Genomic DNA, 12,195 nt, shown 5'->3' with positions numbered 1-12,195 from the left:
TAATACTATTATTTATACACAAATCTCCCTTCACAGCCCTTTCCTCTTCTTTAACAAAGTATTCATAGGCCCAACCTTTCACAGGTCTTGTGCAAGAAACCACACTTGGTGTAAGTTCAGTGATCACTGCCACAGCCATGCCATGTCCAGGAGACAGAGTTCCACGCCTCTCCTCCACTTTCTCCAGCTCTAATGCTGCCACATTTTTCTGCCATGGTCCCTCAGCCATACAGGGGTGATCCAATTTATGTCTGAGCATTGCCCACTCTCTCATTCTCAAGACTGTGACCAGTTAGGAGTCTCTATGATCACCAATGCTCACTGCAAGCAGAAGTTTCTTGGACCAAAGTGGACAGTGATTTTAATCTAGAAGCAAAACACAAATACGTAGTAGGCATAAACAGAGCAACGTTACAGTGATAAGAGTACAGTCATCAAAGGACACCTCTGCATGGGTTGGGGCACAAGTGTCAACAGGGAAGGGGGGGGTGTCACTTCAGAGCTCCCAGGGAGAAGCCAACAGTGACAGTTCCATGTTCCTTTTCCTGGTCTCGGACCACCGGCACGTCCTGAGTCAACAAGGAGGGCACTAGTGAAGTGTCAGAGCCCGGCACCATAGACACCGGCACCCCTGCACAACCCATAGGCTCTCACATCAGAGTCAGTGGCTAAAGAATAACAGGTGGGCCTGGTGTACTGGCACACGCCTGTAATTCCAACACTCCAGAGGCAGAAGTGGGAGGGTTGCTGTGAGTTTGAGGCTACCCTGAGTCTACATAGTGAATTCCATGACAGCCTGAGCTAGATTGAGACCCTACCTCAAAAACAAGAAAGAAAAAGAAGAAGAAGAAGATGAACAAACAACAACAACAGGTGGTATAAGACAGCTCTACCCCAGCTGGAAATTGGGGTGCCACACTGGAGAGGGGCAGACCTACTCACCTGGTATAGTAGATCCAAGTGAGGCCATAGATGAGGAGGAAGACAGTTCCCATGACAGACCCCCTGATCAGAGTGAAGACCAGTGGCCAGGAGTCCTTTTGCTTCTCATCTGCAACAGACAGGAAGAGGAAAAAGGAGGACATGACATCCTTGTCCCAGCACTTCTTTCCACCACATATCCCAGCACCTCTCCAGGTGACATGCCAAAACCCCGACAGCTTTCCTGCCCCTTATTTCTGCACAGAGAGGCTCTGCTGAAGGTGCTGGGAGCTCAGCGGGTGCTGAAAAGTTTGGACAGGGGAAGGACAGGGCCAGTTCTGGGTTTATGACCCTTCTGAAGTGAACACTGAGAGACATGGGCTATAGTGGGAGAAATTGTGGAGGAGGGAGAGTGAAGGTGATGAAGGCAAAAGTCTCTGTATGTGGGGAGAACGGGGACAGGGAAGGTAGCAGATAAAGAAGTGGATTAATGAGTCCCTGTTGGGAAGGGACTCTCTCAAGAACTATTGAACAATACAATAGCATAAGTGCAGAAGGAAGAGTATGATGATGAAGAAACCCATTGAATACAGCTCTTGTCTGGTGAGGCAAGACAATATGGATTCAATCCTTAGAACTCATGGGAAATTGCCAAGGAAGTTTGTGAGTGTCTAGAAGCCCAGTGATGGGGAGGCATAGAGAGGTCAATGCTTGATGCTCATTTGGCAGCTTGTCAAGCTTTGGAGAGCTCCACGCCAAAGATACCCCTTCTTTCAGAAAAGGTGAACTGTTCATAAGGAATGATACCACAGGATATAAGGTGGCATCCAAACATACAGGCACACATATGCATGTACACATTCTCATATACATATCTATTCAAGAAAAAGAAGATGTCGCAGATGTTGTTGATGGACAGAGATGCCATATCTATGAGCAGGGTGGGGTGAAGATAAACTTGGCAATGGATAGGAAATTGGGGGAGATGAGGAATAAGCTCAAGGCTTAGTAGGGAAAATGGGTGGATGCTCCTAGCAACGCAGATGGATGGGAAAGCCAAGCTGGGAACAACACACAGAAAATTATGGGCAATTATTTGACCAGGAAAAGGGATAGGGAGGAGACAATAGATATTTCAGGAGAGTGGTACCTGTGGATTTCACCATCAGGAGCATATAGAAATTTTCAGGGAATCCTGGGATGCATAGTGAAAGGGCCTTGTCGCACACAAACAAAATAGAAGAAAAAGAAAAGAACCCTAGAATTTTAGAAGGCAGGTCCTGTGATTCACATAAAGGATGACTGGAAGATAACCAATCTTTGGTTTTCATTATGAGAAAGGCAGTATGATGGTTTAATCACTCTCCAACTTATCACTATCCATATTGTAATGCAGAGAGACTTTCTCCCATTAACCTCTTTTTGAAAGGTTTTATAAACAGAGCACGAAAAAGTGAAATGTACAATATCTCGTCTGAGTAGTGAAGTTTCTGTTTTCACTAACTGTGATTCTTTGAATTAGACGCCCCTGTAAAATCATGTGGGTGAATGCTTGGTCCCTAGCTGGTGGCAATTTGGGCAGTGCAGCCTTGGGGAGGAGGTCTGATGTTGGTGATGGGCGTAGTAGTGGCGTAGCTCCCCTTGTAGTGGCGTAGCTCCCCTTGTCTGAGATCTGCTCCTCTCATACTGCCGTTTTCCACGTGTGGTGGCCGACGTGATGTACAGCCCTTACTCATGTCATGATTTCCCCTGCCATCATGGAGTGTCCCCTCAAGACTGCAATCCAGAATAAAATAACTTTCCTCCATCAGCTGCTTTTGATCAGGAGCTTTGTCCCAGAAATGAGAAGGGAACTGCACATCATCACGTATTTCTATTGTCTGATTGAGACCAACCAAAGTTCTGGACTGTTATGTCAATCCCAGGTGTAGGAACATCAGGCTCTCCTTGAAAGAAAAGTTTTTTAATAGATTCTGAATATTCCCACATCACAAGGAAGACTAGAATATTCTATGACAAAGGGCACTCCTCCACAGCCCCTATTGTCCCTCATTCTTCTCTACACAAGCAAAGTATTAGATAGTGAATTCTTTTTAGCTGTTCACATTCTCAGGAAGTAAATTTGAAGCTCAGAAATTCTCCCTTCAGGACATAAAGCCCATACACTTGCTGGTCACTAGAAAAACTCCAGCTGACCTGTTTTATATCACGAGAGGCTTACCAACCTGAGTCAGAAAATTCCCTGAGGTATGTCATAGTAGTGAAATTCACTGGGCTGCTCTAGGAATGACAGCATTCTCAATCTCTAAACTCCCTTGTTCACCATCTGGCAGTGAGGGAACCCCGACAGTGCCATTCTGGACAAAAACCTTGGCCCCAATGTCTGATGAGGAGAGAGATTTGAGTTAAGACCCTTGTCTGTTTATTAAGGATGGTATAGCAAGAGTCTTTCCTTTGGGAAAAGACATAAAAACTGGTGACGCAGCTGGTGTGCTGAGTTCAGTGAGTGAGAGATGCATATGGAACAAAATAATTTCTGTACTCTATCCTGACCCCTTTACCAAAATACAGTCTGGTCCAGCTTTTATGAAGCTTCTAGAGCAGAAAGATTTGCCAACGTGGAGCTGCTTTTGATTACGTCCTCCCAACTGACAGCCCTGGACAACTGGAGAATAATATTTTTCCCGCTTCACTGCACGTACCAGTATCCAGACACAAAAGTGCCCAGTGCTCTGAGCTCCTCTCCCCATTCACACTATCCTCACAGGCACATGGGTTCTAGTATAACCACCCAAGGAAGTGTTGCACAAAACTGGTGTGTGGTTACTCCAACCTGGTAGACAATGGAACGGTTGTAGTTTGAAGAGGGAAGATGAACACAGCCTTGTGAACTTGATATGCCCAGGCATGAGGGTGGCTGCCAGCATTGGAAATGGAGGAAACAACCTGCTCAGAAAACCCTAGCAAATGTCAATCAATTACCTGGGGCAGGCAGGTTCTAAGGAATATCATGCACTAACCCTAGATATCAGGTCAGGGCTGCCAAGGAAAGATAGGTGACTTGGCCACAAAAGAGGAAAAACACAGTTTAATGTTTAGTGGGACTTGTGCCTTAGTTCCTGGACTCTGAAAATGTCCCATAAGAGAGGTGAAGATTAGGAAAGATCCATGCATGGTCCACTTACCTCTTCTGATTTTGGCCCAGGCCCTGCAAATTTTCTTGTTCCCACTTAAAATGGAGAAATTCTGAGTTGGCTCGTATCTAAAGCAAGTCTGAGACCCCCACACTACATCCATTTCCTTAGAACACCTTAGTTCATAGACCTTCTCTGGAAAAATATTTGCTAGGCTGTTCTTCTTACAGTCACAGTGGTTGGGCAGACATGGACCATGAAGTGGAGGTCTCCAGTCCATGATTTTTTGGGGTCCAAAGGAGGGAGAATTGCAAGTTAGGTCACTCTATGTTACAAAGTGTGTTCATATCAATATGCGTCATGTAGAGAAGCCTTGTCTGGACATAGATGTGACCAAAAGCTGGGTGTATAACTTAGCTGTAGAGTGAATACCAAGAATAACCAACCGCTAACTGCCTAAGTGCATGGCCCAACAGGAGAGTGTTTCCAAGAATACCCTAGCATCTAGGCTTAATCATCAGACCGCCACATGTATTTCATTCTTGAACTGTTTAATGTTCGTTTATGTCTATTTTGTTTGGGTTCACTTAAATTTTATGCCAGGACAAACACCTCACCTAAGTCTGACCTGAAGAACAAGTACATTGTCTTACCAGCAAACTCTTGGGGCCCATTCCCTCCAGTGGCTTTCTTCTTCCCGGCTAGCTGGCTATGGGAAGAAAACAGTGAGGCTCTTGGTGGCAGAGAAAATCCTGGTCTCACAGCCTAAATCAGCTGGAACCAGGCTTTTCTGTGAAGCTAAGGGAAATGTTGTTTGTGGAGGGCCTGTGAAGGATGGACAGGTGCTGACCTTCTCTTGTCTTGCTCCAACCCAGTGGTCACTCACCTTCCATGGCCAGACTCAAGGAGAGACGTTGGGAGCCCACAGTGTTCTGAGCCTGGCAGGCGAAATCTCCTCCCACTTTGAGATGGTGTGGAGACAATTCCAGCAGCCCAGGGTTGGAAAGAAGCAAGGGGTCCAACCTCAGGTTTCCCCAGGTCCAACTCAGTCTAGCAGGGGGATTGCTGTCAGCCACACACAGTAGGCTCAGAGACTTGCCCTCTGGAATGTGGAAAAAGGAGCCATTCTCCAAGACAATAGGCTCTGTAGATAAGGGTCCATGTGACAAAGAGATTATAACAAAGAACACAGGAGACATGGGAGGGAGGTGGACACATCAACATGGACTAGACTACAGGAAATCCATGCTTTCAGCCATCTCCAGCAGAGATGTAAATGTGTCTGGTTTCAGTGAGGGCAATGTGACTGTCACTCTCAGGGAAGAGACATCATGTGACATAGATATATTTTGAGCTTAGGACCTCAGCAAACAAATACACACAAACCCCCACACACAGATATAGACAAAGAGTAATCATTGCACACTGTTTTGATATATCAACGGCACGGCTGCTTTGGATACAAGAAGTCACAAAATGGGGTCCCTCCATGCAGTGGGCACCACAGTCAGGAAGAATGAGGACTGTCTGTGTTACTACCATCCATTGACCCCTCAGATACTCTTCTGGGCAAAGCCAGGCTCATACAACCTGTGCAAGCACCGGTCACTTCTAGGGAGGCGAGTGAGCCCCTGGGGTCAGACTTCTGTGTGTTGTGAATGTTTGCTGTGACCGAGCACTCATATAAAAACCATTGGGGGAATAAAGAGCCAAAGATGAAGATTGATGCATAGATGGATGAGAAAGTCTCAGAATGTGTGGTTCTGCCTTATGAATGTTCCCCTATCCCTTTGGTCGCCAGAGAATGAGTGACACATGCTAAGCAAGCTGAGGGACAATAGATAGGACAGAACACTGTCTCCAACAAGGGATCTCTGCCACTGGAATGCGCTTAGGGTGAGGTAAGGCTAGCCCTGCACCCCCATCACAAGGAAGACTAGAATATTCGATGGCAAGTGCAGACCTCCATGGGCCCTAGTGTTGTCCCTAATTCTTCTCCACACATGCAAAATATTACATAGTGTGTTCTTTTTAGCTGTTCATGTTCTCAGGAAGTAAATTTGAAGCTCAGAAAATCTCCCTCCAGGACATAAAGCACATGCACTTGCTGGTCACTAGAAAAACTCCAGCTGACCTGTTTTTTACATCAAGAGGCTTACCAACCTGAGTCAGAGAATTCCCTGGGGTATGTCATAGCAGTGAAATTCACTGGGCCCCTGTAGGAATGCCAGCATTCCCAATCTTTATCCTTCTATGTTCACCATATGGCAAGGAAGAAACTCTGAGAGTGCCATTCTGGACAGAAACTCTGGCCCCATTGGCTAGGGGATTTGAGTAAGAACCTTGTCTGCTTATCAAGGATGGTATAGGAAAAGTCTTTACTTTGGGAAAAGACATAAAAACTGGTGACGCAGCTTGTGTGCTGATTTCAGTGAGTGAGAGATGCATAAAGGAACAAAATCATTTCTGTGCCCTATCATGGCCACTTCACCAAAATACACTACAATCCAGCTTCTATGAAGCTTCCAGAACAGAAATATTTGCCAATATGGAGCTGTGGTTGATTACAACCTCCCAACTTACAACTCTGGACAAGTGGAGACTGATATCGTTCCTGCTCCACAGCACTTAAAAGCATCCAGACACAAAAGTGCCCAGTGCTCCGAGCCCCTCTTCCCATTCACGCTCTCCTCATGGGTCCTAGGGTAACCACCCCAGGAAGTGTTGCAGAAGAGAGGTGTTTGGTTATTCCAACCTGGTGGACAATGGAATGGGTGTAGTTTGAAGAGGGAAGATAAACACAGCCATGTAAACTTGATAGTCCTAGGCATGAGGGTGGCTGCCTCAATGGAAATGGAGCAGACAACCTGCTCAGAAGGCCCTGGCACAATGTCAATCAATTACCTGGGGCAGGCAGGGTCTAAGGAATATCATGCATTAACCCCAAATATCAGGTCAGGGCCGCCAAAAAAAGATATGTAACTTGGCCACGAAAGAGGAAAGGTTAAAGCTTAGTGGCACTTGTGCCTTAGTTCCTGGACTCTGAAAATGTCCCATAAGAGAGGTGAAGATTAGGAAAGATCCATGCATGGTCCACTTTCCTCCTCAGACTTTGGCCCAGGACCCTGCATATTTTCTTGTTCCCACTTAAAACTATGAAAATATGAGTTGTCCACTATCTAAAGCAACTCGGAGATCCCCCACACTACACCCATTTTATTAGAGCACTTAAGATCACAGACCCTCTCTGAAAAATTCTTTGTTAGGCTGTTCTTATTACAGTCACAGTGGTTTGGCAGATATGGACCATGAAGTGACCTCCCTTCCACATTTTATGGGGTGCAAAGGAGGGAGAATTGCAAGTTCCAGGTCACTCTATGCTACAAAGTGTGTTCATATCAAACTACGTCACATAAAGAAGCCCTGTCTGGACATAGATGTGACCAGAAGCTGGGTGTATAACTCAGCTGTAGCATGAACACCAAGAATAACTGCTAACTGCCTGAGTGCATGGCTCAACAGGAGAGTGTTGCCAAGAATACCCTAGCATCTAGCCTTACTTATCAGACTGCCACATATATTTCAATCTTGAATTGTTTAAAGTTTGTTTATGTGCTATTTTGCTTTGGGTTCCCTTAAATTTTATGCCAGGGCAAACACCTCACCTTATTTCCAGACCTGAACAATGAGTATCTTGTCTTACCAGCACACTAAGGTTGCCCGTTCCCTCCAGTGGCTTTCTTCCTCCCGGCTAACTGGCTATGGGAAAAAAATATTGAGGCTCTTGGTGGCAGAGAAAATCCTGGCCTCAGAGCTTAGCCCAGCTGGAGCCAAGCTGTCCTGTGAAGATAAGAGAACTGTTTTTTGGGGAGAGCCTATGAAGAATGGACAGGTGCTGACATTCTCCTGTTTTGCTCAAACGAAATGCTCACTTACCTTCCATGGCCAGGCTCAAGGAGAGACGTTGGGAGCCCACAGTGTTCTGAGCCTGGCAGGTGAAATCTCCTCCTACTGTGAGATGGTGCGGAGACAATTCCAGCAGCCCAGGGTTGGATGGATTTAAGGGGCTCACAATCAGGTTTCCCCAGAACCAGCTCAGTCTAGCAGGGGGATTGCTGTCAGCCGCACACAGCAGACTCAGAGACTGTCCCTCTGGAATGAGGTGAAATGAGCCATTCTCCAGGAACGTGGATGCTGTAGAGAAGGGTCCAAGTGACAAAGGGATTAAAACAAAGAAAACAGGAGACATGGGAGGGAGTTGGACACATCAACATGGAACATAGACTACAGGAAATCCATGCTTTCAGCCATCTCCAGCAGAGATGTAAATGGGTCTGGTTTCAGTGTGGGCAATGTGACTGTCACTCTCAAAGGTACAGACATCATATGACATAGATCCTTTTTGCCCTTAGGACTTCAGCAAACAAATACACACAAACCCATACACACAGATATAGACAAAGATAATCATTGCACACTGTTTCGATATGAGGTATATCAATGGCACAGCTGCCTTTGATACAAGAAGTCACAGAATGGGTCCCTCCATGCAGTAGGCACCAGAGAAGGAAGAATGAGGACTTTCTGTGTTGCTACTATCCATTGACCTCTTAGATACTCTGCTGGACAAGCCAGGATCATACAACCTGTGCAGACACTGGTCACTTCTAGGGAAGTGAATGAGCAGCTGGGGTCAGATTTCTGTGCATTCTGAATGGTTGCTCTGTGGTCCCGTCTCTTTGAGCAAGCACTCACATAAAAACCATTGGGGGAATAAAGAGTCAAAGATGAATATTGATGCATAGATGGATGAGAAAGGCTTAGAATGTGTGGTTCTCCCTGATGAATGTTACCCTATCCCTTTGGTCACCAGAGAATGAGTGACACGTCCCAACGAAACTGAGGGGACAAGACATAGGAGGGAACACTGTCTCCCAAAGGGGATCCTTGCCACTGGAATGAACCTAGGGAGTGGTAAGTTGACCCCTGCACCCGAAAACCACAGAGGATCTACCTACCTCCTCCAATTCCTTCCCAGGTGGTCACAGTCAGGTTCTGTGGAGCATCTAGGACAGGGAGACATGAAAGGCAATCAGTAGGAGGCTCTGTACCCATACTGCTTAGGAATGGTGAGGGCATGACCCTCCTGACCTGCCCAGAACCCAGATTTTAGCAATCATTACTCAGAATTCAGAAGCTGACCCAGACCCCAATGCTCTGGAGACCCCACTCCATTAGACATCCCAATGTCTTAGCCTAGACTCACATGACACATTGAGATAGGTGGTCGTTCTCCTGGTCACATTGGGTCCAGGTAGAGTCACCATGCAGGTGAGATTGGTGCCATGGTCCTGGGGCCGGGGCATGAGGCTCAACACCAAGGAGCGAGTGGTTCTGGGTCCCAGGGTTGTCACAGAGCCCACAGTCCAGGATACCATGGGGGGTGGGCCCGATTCACATGCCCAGGGAGCAGAGCAGGTCAGGTTGCTGGGCTGGCCAGCCTCTAAGGTCTCTGGGACGTCGATGTGGGGGTTGTGAGTGAGGGCTGGTGAACAGAAGAGGCACTGAGTGAGGATGGATGAGGTCCAGCTGTGGGAAAGTGCAGGCTTTGATCCACCTACACCCACCAAGCTCTGATGATCCAGCCCCAGCCTCCCTGAGGTCAAGGTGACATCCTGGCCTTGTCCTGTGACAACCATAACCTTCCTATGTGGCTGAATAGAGGTTTATGTTGACTTACCTTTCACATTCACAAGTAGATGTTTCTGATAGTTCCACTTTGTATCCCCTCTCTCTAGCCGAAAGAAGTATGACTTCCTGTCCTTCTTCCTGGCATCTCTGATTTCCAGGGTACAGTTGTTGTCCTTTGGATCCCCAACAAGGGAGAATCGGCCCAAAGCAGCCTTCTGGACGGGTTTTTCTGGCTTGTTAGTTGCCACTGGAGAATCATTTCTTGTATTGGATCCTTCCAAGAACCAGAAGCCATAAGCTGGATGTAAGTCAGTCCAATAATCCCGTTGGTAGGAGAAATTGCAGGGCACATGGACACAGAGGCCCTCCTGCACAGTCACCTGACTTGGCACATTCAGCACGTAACCCTCAGGGTATTTCCACACGCCATCCACCCTCTCAGGTCCCCAGAGCAGCAGGAGCAGAAGGAGCGGCAGCATGTCTGGCTGTAGCTCAGGGCCGCCATGGACAGTCTGCTCTATTGGACGCTTCTAGAAGGAACTGGAAGGAGGCCCCACAGGAAGCTGGGGGAGGATGTGACCGTGATTTTCTCAGCAGTCTGTCATGGCACACTCTGCACAGTGGCCTGGACCCTGTCCCCAACATATTACTTTCCAGGGAGAAGATGAGAGATCTTCCAATAGCAGGAACTCCCCATGGGAGGAGGCTCAGTGGGGAAGTGGCAGGTTGAGTGAAGGGTTTACCTGGCCCAGATTCGAGGCCAGCCTTCTTTTTACAATCAGTGACATGAGCAGAGGAGACTGTGCAGAGGTGGCGGTGAGTGTACTTCCTATTCAAACCCACAGGGGCCTGGGAGTATATCTCTGCTGGGAGAGTGATTGCTCTGTAAAGACAAGGCAGTGGGTTCAAAGCCAGCACCTCACAAGCCTAACCAGGTGTTGCATGCCGGTAATCTCAGCATTCGGGAAGCGGGTGGAGGCAGGGGAATCAGGATTTAGGTCATGCTTGGCCACATAGTGAGTCTCAGATGAGCTTGGGATTTATAAGACCTTGTGTGAAAAAATATAAACATATATAATTAAAACAAGCACACCTATGTCATGTACGGGGACATGGCCCACAATAGACAAAAAGGAACTGACTCTGTGGTCTCTGTACAGTGGAACCTGGTAGAGAGGATCGTCAAAAGAGAAGAAGAGACACAGGTTGTTATTCTGTCACAACAGGGGACATCCTGGAGAAGCTTGTGCCCCTCCCTTCTTCTTTTGAGGAACTTTTTATCTTTTTTGGTTTTTCCGAGGTAGGGCCTTACTCTAGCTCAGGCTGTCCTGGACATCACTATGTAGTCTCAGGCTGTCCTCGAACTCTGGGCAATCCTTCTACCTCTGCCTCCCAAGTGCTGGGATTAAAGGCATGAGCCACTATGCCTGGCCTGAGGAATTTTTTATTAAGTATTTATTTATTTATTTGCACAGAGAAAGAGAGAGAGAGAGAGAGAAAGGGACAGTGAATGGGCAATTCAGGACCTCTACCATCTGTAATGATCTCTGGACACTGTGACACTTGGTGCAAACAACCTTACATGGTTACTAGGGAATTAAAGCCAGGTCATTAGACTTTGCAGGCAAGTATCTTAACCACTGAGCAATACCACCAGCACCCCTGAGGTATTTTTAATTTTTATTCCTTCATTTATTTGTGTGTGTGTGTGTGTGTGTGTAAGTACCCAGGAACTCTGCCACTACAAATGAATTCCACATACACAAACCACTTTTGACTTCTGACCTTACACAGATGGCTGTGGATTTGAACTCAGGCCTGCAGACTTTCCACACAGGCACTGAGCTTTCTCTCCAGTCCATGACTACAAAAGATGAAAATAGCATATACACAAAGAATTTAAATTTGCCCAGCGTTTCAATGGCCAGAAGGGCTGGGCTCTCTGATCTGCTTCCTACGGTCTTCAGTTTCTTAAGAAGAGCAGAAGGTTGCAAAGAAGAGGCCTGGGGAAGACACCGAGAGAGGGCACGAAAAAAGGGAACTTGTGACACCCGATCAAGATAAGTGGGCGTCCCATTCAACCCCTTCCCCGAATTTTAGAAGGTAAAGTTAAAATCCCTCCAAAATTCACAGGTTAAGATACTCTTGCCAAGTTTGTAGAGAAGGTTCAGTGTTTAAAGCACTTGCCAGCAATGCCAAAAGACTCAGTTTTGGTTCCCCAGGACCCAATTAAGTCAGAGGTACAAGGTGGCACATGCTTGTGGAGTTTGTTTGCAGTGGTTGAAGATCCTGGAGCAGCCAATCTCTCTCTCTCTCTCTTTCCTTTTTCCTTTCTCTAAAGTAAATAAATAAGTAAATAAATCTTCACCCCCACTGTTATAATAATGGAAGGTAGGGTTTTTGGATGGGGATTCTGCCATGGGGTGGGATCTTTATGAAAGACATGAGT

The 12,195-nt window shown here is 46.8% G+C and overlaps 1 protein-coding gene across 1 annotated transcript; it reads right to left on the bottom strand.

Moving 5' to 3' along the window:
• Window positions 1-308: 308 nt before the first annotated feature.
• Window positions 309-10,241, bottom strand: LOC123454635 (sialic acid-binding Ig-like lectin 8). Its single transcript, XM_045133359.1, has 6 exons — window positions 9,796-10,241; window positions 9,322-9,600; window positions 9,074-9,121; window positions 7,992-8,249; window positions 943-1,051; window positions 309-366 (listed from the first exon to the last, which is right to left on the bottom strand). Exons 1-6 carry the CDS (start codon window positions 10,223-10,225, stop codon window positions 309-311), a joined length of 1,182 nt encoding a protein of 393 aa, XP_044989294.1. The 5' UTR covers window positions 10,226-10,241.
• Window positions 10,242-12,195: the final 1,954 nt, after the last annotated feature.

This window comes from Jaculus jaculus, chromosome 14 (assembly GCF_020740685.1).
Source record: "Jaculus jaculus isolate mJacJac1 chromosome 14, mJacJac1.mat.Y.cur, whole genome shotgun sequence".
Taxonomy (NCBI): domain Eukaryota; kingdom Metazoa; phylum Chordata; class Mammalia; order Rodentia; family Dipodidae; genus Jaculus; species Jaculus jaculus.
This window is presented reverse-complemented; position numbering and strand designations above follow the sequence as displayed.